This window comes from Cervus canadensis, chromosome 1 (genome assembly GCF_019320065.1).
Source record: "Cervus canadensis isolate Bull #8, Minnesota chromosome 1, ASM1932006v1, whole genome shotgun sequence".
Lineage (NCBI taxonomy): Eukaryota > Metazoa > Chordata > Mammalia > Artiodactyla > Cervidae > Cervus > Cervus canadensis.
In genome coordinates this window covers 20551002-20565117 of record NC_057386.1, presented here as the reverse complement: position 1 = coordinate 20565117, position 14116 = coordinate 20551002, and the positions used below count along the sequence as shown (strand labels likewise).

At 45.7% G+C, this 14116-nt stretch overlaps 1 protein-coding gene across 1 annotated transcript; it reads left to right on the top strand.

Moving 5' to 3' along the window:
- Nucleotides 1-216: 216 nt before the first annotated feature.
- On the top strand, nucleotides 217-3071 carry EIF1 (eukaryotic translation initiation factor 1). The gene is made up of 4 exons (XM_043468917.1): nucleotides 217-425; nucleotides 1146-1309; nucleotides 1456-1557; nucleotides 2219-3071. Exons 1-4 carry the CDS (start codon nucleotides 395-397, stop codon nucleotides 2261-2263), a joined length of 342 nt encoding a protein of 113 aa, XP_043324852.1. The 5' UTR covers nucleotides 217-394; the 3' UTR covers nucleotides 2264-3071.
- The last annotated feature ends 11045 nt before the right edge of the window (nucleotides 3072-14116 follow it).

Genomic DNA, 14116 nt, shown 5'->3' with positions numbered 1-14116 from the left:
GGCACTGCGCAGGCGCTTAGACAGACCAACCTTTCCCTCCCCCTTCCATCTCTCCCGTAGTCGAGAGGACGCCCTCCCGCAGCACACAGTTCCTGCGCAAGCGCCGTCTCGCGTCCCCGCCCGAGGGCCAATTGGAAGCGGCGGCGGCTGGGCGCAGGGGGCACAACGCCGTGGGTGGGGCCTGGACGTGAGGGCAGCGCGCTGGCGTCACAGGGGCGGCTATATAAGTGAATACAGGCGCCGCCCCTCCGCCCCAGTCACTGAGCCGCCGCCGAGGACTCAGCAGCCTCCCCCTTGAGCCCCCTCGCTTCCCGACGCTCCGTCCCCCCTGCCCGCCTTCTCCCGCCGCCGCCTTCCGCAGGCCGTTTCCACCGAGGAAAAGGAATCGTATCGTATGTCCGCTATCCAGAACCTCCACTCTTTCGGTAAGTCCCAGAAAGTCCCGAGGGGAGGAAGGCCCCGGCGGGGCCGCGGGTCGCTCCGGCCCTTAGACAGGGCCAAGAAAGCTGCTAAACGTTGTAGGTCTTCGTAAACTTGGGCGGAGGGGGACTGTCTTGGCCCGCGGGCTGTGGGGCCGCGGCCTGGGCCTTAGGGTTGGCTCTTGAGCGCGACCGGAAGGAGCGGGCGGGAGGTCAGCTCTTGGGCGGGCTTCGCGTCTCGGGTGGCGCATTTACTAATGGCTCCCGGGCCTCTTCGGGCCACACCCGCCCCTCCCGCCACCCCAGCGTCACGTCCGGCACGTCACCGCCGTTGTCACGGTGCCGGGAGGGAGAGGCGGCGCTAGCCCTAAGTGACACCCGCGCGCGCCAATGGGGCGGGAAGTGTGGCCCCGCCTTAGAGCTCGGGTTCCGGCCGGTTGCATCAGCTGGGTGGGGCGCCGCCGGCCTGCCCTGGCTCCCCCGACACGTGATCGGCTTCCGAGGGCGGACCTGGGGCAAGAAGCCCAGGCTTTCTCCCAGGCTGGGAAAGCTGGCCGTCCCGGACTGACCTGTTCGAGGAGAGCCAACAAAACAAAGAATATGTCTGATGGCGACCAAGCCCTGACGATTTCAGTATCAGTTTCTGCACGCAGAAGAGATCCAGTGGAAGGGTGGCAGTGGCATCTGAGCGCAGCATCACTAAACGAGCTTGACCTTTCTTCCTAGACCCCTTTGCTGATGCAAGTAAGGGTGATGATCTGCTTCCTGCTGGCACTGAGGATTATATCCATATAAGAATTCAACAGAGAAACGGCAGGAAGACCCTTACTACTGTCCAAGGGATCGCTGATGATTACGATAAAAAGAAACTAGTGAAGGCGTTTAAGAAGGTAGGTTTTTAATGAGATTTTAAGAAAAGCTCATTAAATATTTACCCTGCCTCCATGGAGCTGCTGAGCTTACTTACTGAAAGGGGTTATTATTGGCATTCAAACTGTTGCTTGGCTCAATTTGTTTACTTGTGGTGGTGTTGCAGAAATTTGCCTGCAATGGTACTGTAATTGAGCATCCAGAATATGGAGAAGTAATTCAGCTACAGGGTGACCAGCGCAAGAACATATGCCAGTTCCTGGTAGAGGTGAGTTCTGCTGCTTTTTTTTTTGGTACATTTGTGCCTCTTGCCTGGCTAACTAATCTCAGATCTGTCTGGTCTATTTAGTTTCTTCTAGGGACATAGAAGTTTGTTTTATAAGGCTAAGCCAAACAGTTTTTGAAGTTCATAGTGTATTTCTGGAAAGGAGGAATTTGTCCACCTTAAAGCTTACTAGCTTGAATCTAGTTTAAGGGCGCCCCACTCCAGTATTCTTGCCTGGAAAATCCCATGGACGGAGGAGCCTGGTAGGCTGCAGTCCATGGGGTCATTCAGAGTCGGAGATGACTGAGTGACTTCACTCTCATGCAATGGAGAAGGAAATGGCATCCCACTCCAGTGTTCTTGCCTGGAGAATCCCAGGGATGGGGGAGCCTGGTGGACTGCTGTCTGTGGGGTCGCACAGAGTCGGACACGACTGAAGTGACTTAGCATGCACATAGACACTAAAACAGGATGTCTGTTTGGCTACTCTTAAGTGGCAAAATCTTATTATACTGATGATAAACTGAGTGTACCCTGAGTTCAGTGCATCTTGGCTCTGGGACTTCTCTTGGCCAAGTGTAGAAGTAGGAAGAGAAGATTGCTGTCTTCAGAAAGGAGGCTTTAACTCTGCTCCCTCTTAAAACTGCCCTTTTTTCCTTTTCAGATTGGACTGGCTAAGGACGACCAGCTGAAGGTTCATGGGTTTTAAGTGCTTTTGGCTCACTGAAGCTTAAGTGAGGATTTCCTTGCAATGAGTAGAATTTCCCTTCTGTCCCTTGTCACAAGTTTAAAAACCTCACAGCTTGTATAATGTAACCATTTGGGGTCTGCTTTTAACTTGGACTAGTGTAACTCCTTCATGCAATAAACTGAAAAGAGCCATGCTGTCTAGTCTTGAAGTCCCTCATTTAAACAGAGGTCAAGCAGTAGGCGCCTGGCAGTGTCCAGCCTGAAACAAAGCAATAACAGTGATGTTTCAGCTAAGTCCAGAGCCCCAAGATCACAGATGGCTATGTCTGGCCAGAAGCTCCTCGGCAGTCTCTCTGCAAAGTTCCCTGCCCTGAGAAAATGTCACCACCTGAACAGTCCTCGATGAAGCGGAGAGTGGAGGATGGGTGAGGCAGCTGTACTGCTAGAGGGTGCCTTTGGTGGCCAGGGAAGGATCCCTTGATGTCTCCAACGTGACTGGGTGGGCAGAGCTTAGAGCAGCCACCCTCCAGTGAAGTGACAGGACATCTGGCTTGCCACCAAGGTCTTCACGACCAGACATGTTCTAGCTAATCGGTGTCCAAACTAGAATGTGAGGCCAACCTTCTATCAGTTAAACTTCTGACAAGGGAACAAATTTCAAACCAATGTTATCAGTCACGTAGCTGTAGAGCTTGCAACTTACTAGCAACAGCTGCCCAATGCCTTGTGAAATAAACTGGTTTTTTGGTTTTTTTTCCCCCTCTTCAGTTTTAATGTTATGTAATGTATTTAAACCCTTATTTAAATAAAACTTGTTTTCAGAAACATTTGACTTGCAGATTCTGTTTAATATATAATCAATCTTGTACGTGTGGAGGAACCACAGAAATGGCAATAGAGGATACATCTGGACCCACAGCTCCTTAACTGGGGCCTGACCCTCTTAGCCAAAAAAAGTAGAGAGTTTGTCTTTCCAAACACACTCCCTACCCCGCCTTGTTAGCCACTGTGTAAGCATTCAGTCAGAGCTCTGTTGTCTCAGTGTCCTGAGAAGACCTGCTGAGAATGGTCATGAAATGTCAACACTTGTCTACTTAGTCACCAGACCATCTTGTTAGCCTCCTGGATGTACGATGACTTCATGTAGAGGCCACCTGGGAACAAAGACAGTGAATGTGTCTGTGGAACCAATGAGGCTTGGGTGGATCTCAGAAGATAATAGCACAATTGCATCTATTTGATGCATAAGAAAAATGAGATGTGGAAATTTGCAAGGCTAGTAGGTGGTAACATGTTTTTTAGGACCCAGGGCTCCACTGCTTTTCCCACCAGGTGACCTAAATATTTTACAGAGGTTGCCTGTTTGGTATATGCAAGAAATCGTGGAACTCAACGATTCAGGCTAGTCAGGCAGACACCCTGTGCTCAAATACTGACCCCAGATAGGAGTGTGAGACTGGCACATGGCTTGTGATAAGGCAGAGGTCCAGGCCACCAGTGGCTTGGCCAAAGAGCTGCAGCATCTCAGGGTTGGGAAATCCCCACCACCCCCATCCAGACCTGGGAAGGCTCCATAAAGGTGTCATCTGAAGCAGGGCATTGCAGGCAAAGAGGAGTCAAGACCCAGAAGTGACAGGACTCTGTGAGGAAGCCACGGTAGGCCCATTTAACTGGAACAAAGCCCCTGCATAGAACCAGAAGTGATGCAGTACTTCCTTATCACATGCCAGGCTGGCGCTAAGTGACTCATTTCACAGTGGAGACTCAGTCCCATGGTGGGGAAGAGGGAATTGGAGAAGAGGGCTGAGTGGAAGGTTGGAGTAAGCTGAGTGGCCTGAGCCACAAGCAAGACTTTTTGATACTAATATGCAAAAGAATTTTGAGTAAAGCATGTCTCCCAGGGATCTTGCTGGTGTTCCAGTGGTTAATAGTCCCTCCCACTGCAGGGAGCACAAGTTGATCCCCTTTCAGGGAACTAATCCTGCATGCTGTGTGGCCCAGCCCCAAAAGTGAGTGATTAACAAGACGGTTAATGAAATTTATGGCCGAAAAGTCTCCTAGCTCTGCTCCTTGGTTCCTCTCTCCCACCCCCAGTTACTTCTCTGCCTCCTCTTTCCCCTGTGTCCTGTCTCCTGCCCACTCCCAGGCATCAGCCCCCAGTGCCTACCCTCTGAAACGGACAAAGACAAAATGCAGACTGGTCAGCTAAAATGAAAGCTTGTATTTTTAATCTATAAATAGGTCAAAAAAACCCAGTATATTCCAGAACAAACATTGTACCAAAAGGTTCTCGAATTGACCTTCCTTGTTTACCAACCTGGGTAGCTCCTCCTTGTGGCATCAGGGTCAAAAACTTTACTATGAATCTGAAAAAGAATATATGTGTAACTGAACCACTATACTGTACCTGAAACTTACACATTGTAAATCAACTACAATAAAAGTTTTTTTTTAAGGAGTTAAATTTTTAAATCTATATAGGAAAAGAATCTGAAAAAGACTGAATATATGTATATGTGTAACTGAATCACTATGCTCTATACCTGAAACTATCACAACATTGTCAATCAACTGTACTCCAAAAAAGGAAACAACACTTTACTATTGACTGTTCACTATTACTTTGAAATTAAGAGCTCCCTGACTAATTTTTAGCTTTTAAAGAGATAAGACTTTATTTCAAAATTAGCTCATAACCTGAGGCTTTGGCAGTTTCTTCTCTTAGCTCCAATTTAGATTGATAAAATGCACTGTTCTTGGGAGAACCTATTGAAAATTCAGATTCTAAGCCCCTCCCAGGACAGTTCGGCTGTGCTGGGTATTAGCTAAACCCCAACTACTTTTCAAGGGCCTAAAAAAAGGTCTAAGAACTGAAGGGAAATGTATTATCTCCTAAACTTGACTCAAAAACTGCAAAATCATGATTAACACTACAGAAGGTAGCATCCTGGGTACCTACAAGGTAATTCCTCTATGGGCTTCCCAGGTGGCGCTAGTGGTAAAGAATCTGCCTGCCAGTGCAGGTAGATGTAAGAAATGAGGGCTCAGTCCTGGGTCAGGAAGATCCCCCTGGAGGAGGGCACAGCAGCCCACTCCAGTATCCTTGCCTGGAGAACCCCATGGGCAGAGGAGACTGGCAGGCTACAGTCCATAGGGCCACAGAGTAGGACACAACTGAAACGATTAGGCATGAATGCATGGAAGCATAATAAAGGTTCCAGGGAAAGAATAATTTTTAAGGGAGTCCACGTGGCACCAGTGGTAAAGAACCTGCCTTTCGGGTAGGAGATGCAGGAGACGTGGGTTCGATCCCTGAATTAGGAAGATCCCCTGGAGAAGGAAATGGCAACCCGCTTCAGCATTCTTGGCTGAAAAATTCCAGGGACAGAGGAGCCTGGCAGGCTCTGGTCTATGGGATTGCAAAGAGTTGGACAGACTGAGCAAGCAGGCACCAGGCAGATTGTAAAATTTATAAACATCTTTTTTAAAATGTTACAGAAATACTTCCACCTCAAACGTTACAAAAATGTTTTTTTTAATATGAACCAAAAAAAAGTTATAGAAAATGTATGTCTGTCTGGCCTATGGGTACCTTTTTATTCATTTGGTATGAGGTGTGATGGAGCCTCTGAGGATGTTACAGAAGCCTACAAACTCCAGGAAATGGCCCTGCCTTTAGGTCCAGAGATTCTGATTCAGAAGCTCTGATAGGGGGCCCAAGGACTGGCCTTTTTAATCAGCATCAGCCAATTCCTATTGGGAGAGCCACAAACTCCACTTGAGGAAACACTGCTGTGGCTAATGGGAAGCTACTGAGGAACCTGAGAAACATGTATGCAGGTTAGAAGAAGCACAGTTAGAACCACAAGTGGCAAAATGGACTGGTTCATATTGGGAAAGGAGTATGTCAAGGCTATATATTGTTACCCTGCTTATTTAACTTATATGCAGAGTACATCATGCAAAATGCCAGACTGGATGAAGCACAAGCTAGAATCAAGATTGCCAAGAGAAATATCAATAACCTCAGATATGCAGATGACACCATCCTAATGGAAGAAAGCAAAGAACTAAAGAGTCTCTTGATGAAGGTGAAAGAGGAGAGTGAAAAAGCTGGCTTAAAACTCAACATTCAAAAAACTAAGATGATGGCATCTGGTCCCATCACTTCATGGCAAACAGAAAGAAATGGAGACAGCGACAGACTATTTTCTTGGGCATCTAAAATGCAGATGGTGACTGCAGTCATGAAATTAAAAGATGCTTGCTCCTTGGAAGAAAAGCTATGACAAACCTAGACAGCATATTAAAAAGCAGAAACATCACTTTGCTGACAGAGGGTCATATAGTCAAAGCTATGGTTTTTCCAGTAGTCGTGTATGGATGTGAGAGTTGGACCATAAAGAAGGCTGAGTGCCAATGAATAGATGCTTTCGAACTGTGGTGCTGGAGAAGACTCTTTTTTTTTTTTTTTTTGGAGAAGACTCTTGAGAGTCCCTTGGACAGCAAGGAGATCTTACCAGTCAATCCTAAAGGAAATCAACCCTGAATATTCTTTGGAAGGACTGATGCTAAAGCTGAAGCTCCAATACTTTGATCACCTGATGCTAAGAGCCAACTCATTGGAAAAGACCCTGATGCTGGGAAAGATTGAAGGCAGGAAGAGAAGAGGGCGACAGAGGATGAGATGGTTGGATGGCATCACCGACTCAATGGACATGAGTTTGAGCAAACTCTAGGAGACAGTGAAGGACAGAGAAGTCTAGCATGCTGCAAATGGGGTCGCAAAGAGTTGGACATGACTGAGCAACTGAACAACAACAATTGAGGAACTTTGAGCAGAAGAGAGACATCATCAGAGCTAAGCTTGAGGGCAAATCATGAGTATTTTATTTAAGATGGTTGAAAAAGGGGTGACCAAGGATTACCAGCAGCTGAGAAACCAAACCCTGAGACTTTGTGAGAGTTTGTATATAATGTACACGAGTGCACTTTCTTCATAGCTTTGATCAGGTTCTTTTAAAGGAAGCCATTACCCAAAACGGTTAAGTATCACTGGTCCATGATTTCTTTCTGAGGCTTTCAAAGCCCCAGGGATTATCAAAGGTTTTCCAGGCACATCCCTACAAGCAGTAACAGTGCCTATTTCAATATCAATTTTTAAATTAATGACTATTTAAAATATTTAAAAATAACTCTAAAACCGAGTGTGGGTTGAGCAGAAGGCGTGCACAGCGGCCAGACTGCACGGCGCTCAGAAGCTCATGCGTGACTCATTCACTCCACAGCCACTATCACCAGCCATCCTCCAGCCTTAGTCATCTAGTTGGTTGCGAGGTTCAAATTGTCATTAATCTTTTAGACCTTTATGGTTAATTTATACCCAGAATGGACGACTGGTTGAAAACAGGAAGCACAGGGAGCAGAGAGGTTGAAAAATGCTAACGTGGGAACATGGATGAGATAGTCATTCTGTTCAGGTGTCAAGTCATTGATTTTCACTCCATTTCTGTGACACAGTAGAAAACAAACACAAGCGCAAATCAGGGGCAGGGAGATTGCAACTTCCTTAGTCCCTTGGTCCACTGTGGAAACAGAACTAAAGACCCAGTGCTCAGCATCACCTGGGAGCTTGTTAGACGTGCAGAATTTCAAGCCCACCTCAGACTTACTAAAGGGCTTCCCTGATAGCTCAGTTGGTAAAGAATCTGCCTGCAGTGCAGGGGACCCCTGTTCGATTCCAGAGTCGGGAAGATCCCCTGGAGAAGGGATAGGCTACCCACTCCAGTATTCTTGGGCTTCCCTTGTGGCTCAGATGGTAAAGAATTTGCCTGCAATGCGAAAGATCTGGGTTTGATCCCTGGGTTGGGAAGATCCCCTGGAGAAGGGAAGGGCTACCCACTCCAGTATGCTGGCCTGGAGAATTTCATGGATTGTATGTAGTGCATGGGGTCACAAAGAGTCGGACACGACTGAGCGACTTTCAGACTTATTAAGTCCATCTTCATTTTTACAATCTTCATTAAAAGAGTTTAAGGAGCACCAGTTTGGACCATAAAATTAGCAGCCTTCAGGGATTTCCCTGGTGGTCCTGTGGTTAGGACTCCACACTTTCACTGACGGAGACATGGGTTTGATCCTTGGTCTGGGAATGAAGATCCTGTGAGTTGCATGCTAAAAAAAAAAAAGATTTCCCCAATTAAAATTAGCAGACTTCATAGACTGATCTGCAAGCTAGTTAAGCAAAGACGGTAACATTATATGAGTTTAAATATTTTTATAAGTGCATTTTCCATTGCTGTTTTAGATTTGCATTGAAATGCACAAAAACAAACAGTGGAAGAATGGAAAGCAACAGTTTTGAGCTGAATACGGACTGATTAGTATCTTGGCAGTAGCTGAGGGGTGCAGGAACCTGGCTGTCACAGCAGTCAACTGGGGACTCTCCAGTAGCACCAAGCCTGAGCTCAGCCCTCAGCCTCATGCCAGAATCCCTGGGGTGGACCATGGGTGGTGATGAGCTCCCCATTCACCACCATTGAACCCTACCAAGCCTGCAGCTCCCATTCATCTGATTAAGGATGTCAAAAACAATGTTGCAGCAGAAAATACAGTGATGACTGTATCAAACTTGGCTTTTCACTTATTGGGACCAATGACAGCCCTCATCTCTCAGGTGCGATTTGTTTGTTGTTGTTGTTGTTTGGCCACACAGCATGTGGGACCTTCCCCAACCAGGGATGGAACCCATGTCCCCTGCACTGGCAGGCGGACTCTAAACCACTGATCCAGCAGGGAAGCCCTACACTGGGGCTTTCTTTTTGTGGATTTCAATTGTAGACTTTTGAAATTGCATTTGATAAAACCCTGTGATTTGCAAACCAACATATCAGACTGACATGGGAGCTTTTCAGAAATGCAGAATCGCAGGTCCCCTATGAGACCAACGGAACTGGAATCTACATCCGAACAAGACCCCCAGGGTCTTTATGCATTTTATGCATTAAAAGTTGAGAAGCACTGTTAGGAAACCCATTAACGAAGCCTCTACACACTCTACACACTGCTTCTGAAATAACACAAATCCCCCCACCTGCCAAATTAAGAATTGTTGAACTTCTGGTGGTGCAGTGAATAGGAATCCTCCTGCCAATGCAGGGGACACGGGTTCAATCCCTTGTCTGGGAAGATACCACATGCTGCAGGGCAACTAAGCCTGTGCGCCTCAACTACTCTACTGAACCCCAGCTCTAGAGCCCCAGGGCAGTGACTACTAAGTGCCTAAACTACTGAAGCCCAGGCACCTAGAGCCCGTGCTCCACAATAGGAGAAACCATCACAATGAGAAGTCCATGCACCGCAACAGAGAGCAGCCCCCACTTTCTGCAATTAAGGAAAGTCCTTACACAGTGACAAAGACCCAGCGCAGCCAGAAATACATCGTTTTCAAAAGTTAAAGGGCATTGATTTTTTTTTAATTATCAAGAATCATTTCATTTCAGTCAAGGTTTCCACAAGACTTTTGACAAGGGGAGCAAGACAATTCAAGAAGGAAGAATGTAATCTTTTCAATAAATGTGCCAGGACCATTAGATCTCCACAGGTAGAAAATGAAGCTGGACCCCTACTTTTCACCATATGCAAAAATTAACTCAAAGTGCATCACAGACCTAAATATAAGAGCTAAAAAGATAGGACTTTTCAGAGAAAATAGAAGACCTTCATGACCTAAATTAAATTAGGCAAAGCTTTCTTAGATTTGATAGCAAAACTACAAGTGACAAAAGAAAAAAGTAGATTAATTGGATTTCATCAAATTTTCAACCTTTTGTACTTCCAAGGATACTGTCAAGACAGTGAAAAGACAACCCACCAAATGGGGGGAAATACTTACAAATCACATATCTGATAAAGGACTTGGATTTAGAATATATAAGAACTCTTACAAAGCAGTTTTTTTAAAAAGACAGAACACTGAAAAGTGGGCAGAGGATCTGAATAGACATTCCTCCAAAGAAGATATACAAATGACCGATACACCCATGAAAGATGTTCAATGTCATGAGTCATCAGGGAAACGCAAATCAAAACCACTGAGGTGAATAGATAACTGATGAGAACCTACTGTATAGGACATGGGACTCAGCGCTCCGTGGTGACCTAAATGGGAAGGAAATCCAAAAAAAGAGAGGGCATATGTAAATATAGACCTGATTCACTTTGCTGTGCGGCAGAAACTAACACAACATTGTAAAGCAACTAGACTCCAATAAAAATTAAAAAACATGAATTGAGATTCCACTCACAATCTGTAGAATGGTTACTGCCAAAAAGACAATTAATAACCATTCTTGGTGGAGAATGGGGAGAAATGAGAACCCTTATACATTGTTGGTGGGAATGTAAAATGGTATGGCCTCTGAAGTAATAGTCTGTCACTCCCTAAAAAAAATTAAACAGATTTACCCAGTGATCCAGCCATTCCACTCCTAGATATATACCCAAGAGCATTGAAGACATATAGTCACCTAATACCTTGTATGTAAATATTCCTAACAGCGTTGTTCACAACAGCCAAAAAGTAGAAACAACCCAAGAGTCCATTTGATCATGTTAATTGATGAATGAATAAATAAAATGTGGTAGATCCATACAAAGGAATATAATTTGGAAAAAAATAAAAAGTACCAATGCATGCTATAACATGAGTAAATCTTGAAAACCTGATGCCAAATGAAATAAGCCAGACACGAGAGGCCATATTTTGTATGATCCCATTTATATGAAATGCCCAGTCATATCTCGAGACAAAAAGTCAATGAGTAGTTGCCAGGAGAGAGGAGGAATGGGGAGGGACTGCAAAAGGGATAAGGGTTTTCCGCTTGGGGTGATGAAAATGGTATTAAATAATGTAACATTTGGGCAACTTTGTGAATATCATGAAGGCCCCTGGACTGTATACTTTAAAAGACTGAATGGTGTGATGTGTGAACTATATCTCAGAAAACAGGTTATATGGTTGTTGGGATTTGTTTTGTTTTGTTTGGCCACACCTCAAGGAATGTGGGATCTAGTTCCCTGACCAAGGATTGAACCCGTGTGCCCTGAGGTGGAAGTGAGCAGTCTTAAGCACTGCACTGCCAGGGAGGTCCCCTGTACTTTTTAAATTGCATCCTTTCAAAGTTCAGTGGGCAGATTATGAACAGAGATTTTGCCCTTGCCACATAGCAGCACACTACTTTGGCTGGTGAATGAAAATAACTTCTGCTCTCTGCCAGGGATAATAATAGAATGAGATAAGTTTATAAGAGCAGGAGAACTTCGGTAAAGCCTAAAGAAATGCACTGCCCCCTCGCCCTTTCCTGAAATAGCTTTTCACAAAAGTCAAGTGAGGTCACAGGTGAAACCAGCCATCAAAACCTCCCATTTCTCCTTAGCCCTGCTGTCTGCCCATCTAACCAACCTCACACTGGCTCAATAAATAGTAGAGTGAAGGGAAGAGACACCTTGCCATGCAGTTAGCAGGAAAGCAGCGAGGAAAGACTTGTATTTAAATCAAGCTTATGAAATCAAACTGCTAAGTTCAAGTCTCAGTGATGAGCCCCATGTCCTGGGCAAATCACTGTGTTGGGTTTGGGATGGACTTGATTGAATTGACTTTACCCAAGCCGTTAGTGGTTTGGATGGTAAAGAATCTGCCCACAATGCAGAAGACTAGGGTTTGATCCCTGGGTCAGGAAGATCCCCTGGAGGAGGAAATGGTAACCCATTCCAGTATTCTTGCCTGGAGAATTTCATGGACAGAGGAGCCTGGCAGGCTACAGTCCATGGGGTTACAAAGAGCCAGACACCATTGAATGACTAACACATACACACACATACAAGCTGTTATGCTTTCACCAATGCTGACAGATGACACAAGACTCCCGGGTCAGAGACGAATAACCTTATTACTTATAATCCAGTGAGCAGCACGATTTGCATCCATTCCCTCGCGCCTTGAGTTCCTCAGCTGGTGACACAACATTGGACCCAGGTGGATGATTTGTGGGCGGTAGTTGCCGCTGAGGAACCCTGAGCTTGGGGAATCTCCCTTCCCATTGGGAGATAAAGAGCTACATCCTTCAAGGCTATTCACTCCAAACACAACCCTGAGACATGGTCCAGGTGAAGAAGTGCTCCTGACCTTGCATGCTTGGCATCCTCAGCAAGAACATTCAGAGATGCTCCAGATCCATGATGGATTGCTTCATTACTTCTCATAAGAATCACCAATCTCTCTGTGCCTTCGTTTTCTCAGCTATAAACTAGGGGCAAGACAGTCACCCTCCTCACAGGGTGGTGATGAGGATTAGCAGACATAAAGCATACAAAGTGCCTGCCATGGAGGCCTGACCTTAGAAGTGCTCCCTAAATTTTAATCCCATCATTTTGGGAAGGAAGAGGGGAAAATGTGTTGTAGATGTCATAAGGCTTTCCATGGAGGAGAACTTCAAGATCCAGGGGGATAGACAAGGTCTCCCTGCTTACTTCCCTCCCCACTGCCAGCTACCTGTGGTACCTTCAGCCATAGCATCTTACTGTTTCCCCTTCAAGAGAAAAGGCAAGAAGAGCCTCTCAATCAACATTGTGTCCTCGGAGTCAGCACAGTGCCTGGCACAAAGGGAGAACTTAGAAAAATTTTGTTGAATAAATAGATGAATGAATGAATGGGAAAGTGAAGGCATAAAGTCTCTAAGCAGGCAGGAGGGTCTGGGATGAAGGACCCTGGTGGGGGTTGACCTTGAACAGGATTATGCACCCCCCAGTATGGAGAGGAGAAAAGGATGGAAGGCAGACTTGAACAACCTCAGTCATGGTAGAGAGAAGGGGGCTGACTTCAGATGACCCTGAGAGTGAAGGGAAAGAGATGATTCAAAAAAAGAGAGAGATGATTCACAAGGTTGCCAGGCAACAGTGCAGCTTCAGCATATTAATCTGAAATCAAATCAACTGTCCAGTTTCAGGAACTTTCCTGTTGACAGGGTAAAAGAGATAGGAACCGAGGAAGGGGTGATAGCATCCTCTGCCAGGAACTGGGGACCAGCCTGGTTGAGTTCTGAGGCAGGACCAGGGCAGCAATCTGGAGCATCACACACAACTGAAGTGACAAACCTCGTGGCCCGGGCTGGGGATGAAAGTGAGACCAGGAAGGGTAGGTAGTTTGCGAGGACTCAAATGGGAGAGGAACTGGGGGTCCAGCAATGGTAGATTCAGCAAGAGCCAGGCTTAAGGAGAGAGGGTGGAACAGAGGTTGCAGGCAAGCAGAGGCAGCGGTACGCAGAGACCAAAAAGAGAGATTAGGTTCACAGCTCAGCCTCCTCACCTCCTACACATGGGACCGGGGCAAGCAAGTCAACCTGGCTGACCATCTCTGAAATGCACCTGTGTACAGAGTCCTCTCAAGGGTACTTTCAGAATTATTTTCCCACTTAAAACCACTATCGGGAATTCTCTGGCAGTCCAGTGGTTAAGACTCAGAGCTTTCACTACTGGGGGCCCTGGTTCAATCCCTGGTTGGGGAACTAAGATCCTGCAAGTTGCGAGGCATGGCCAAATAAATAAAACCACCACCTGATCTTGCTAAACGAAACACTTGCTAATATTTTATTATTAAAAAATTCAAACACACAAAAAGTTGGATTTTAGTGTGAACATTCATACAGCTATAGCCTAGATTCTATAATTTATATTTTGCTGTTCTTGATCTCATATCTATCCAGCTGTCTATCTTGTTTTTTCATGCATTTCAAAATAAATGCACAGTACACTTTGCTCTAAGCACTTCATTAACGAGAGTTCAGCATTTGCAATAGTTTTTTAAAATAAAATT

What these genes read in the sequence shown, in the direction of transcription:
- EIF1 (XM_043468917.1), top strand. Translation starts at nt 395, where the DNA reads ATGTCCGCTATCCAGAACCTCCACTCTTTCG. An exon ending in CCAGAACCTCCACTCTTTCG is followed by an intron (nt 426 to 1,145) that starts GTAAGTCCCAGA and finishes CTTTCTTCCTAG; the next exon opens with ACCCCTTTGCTGATGCAAGT. An exon ending in TATGCCAGTTCCTGGTAGAG is followed by an intron (nt 1,558 to 2,218) that starts GTGAGTTCTGCT and finishes TTTCCTTTTCAG; the next exon opens with ATTGGACTGGCTAAGGACGA.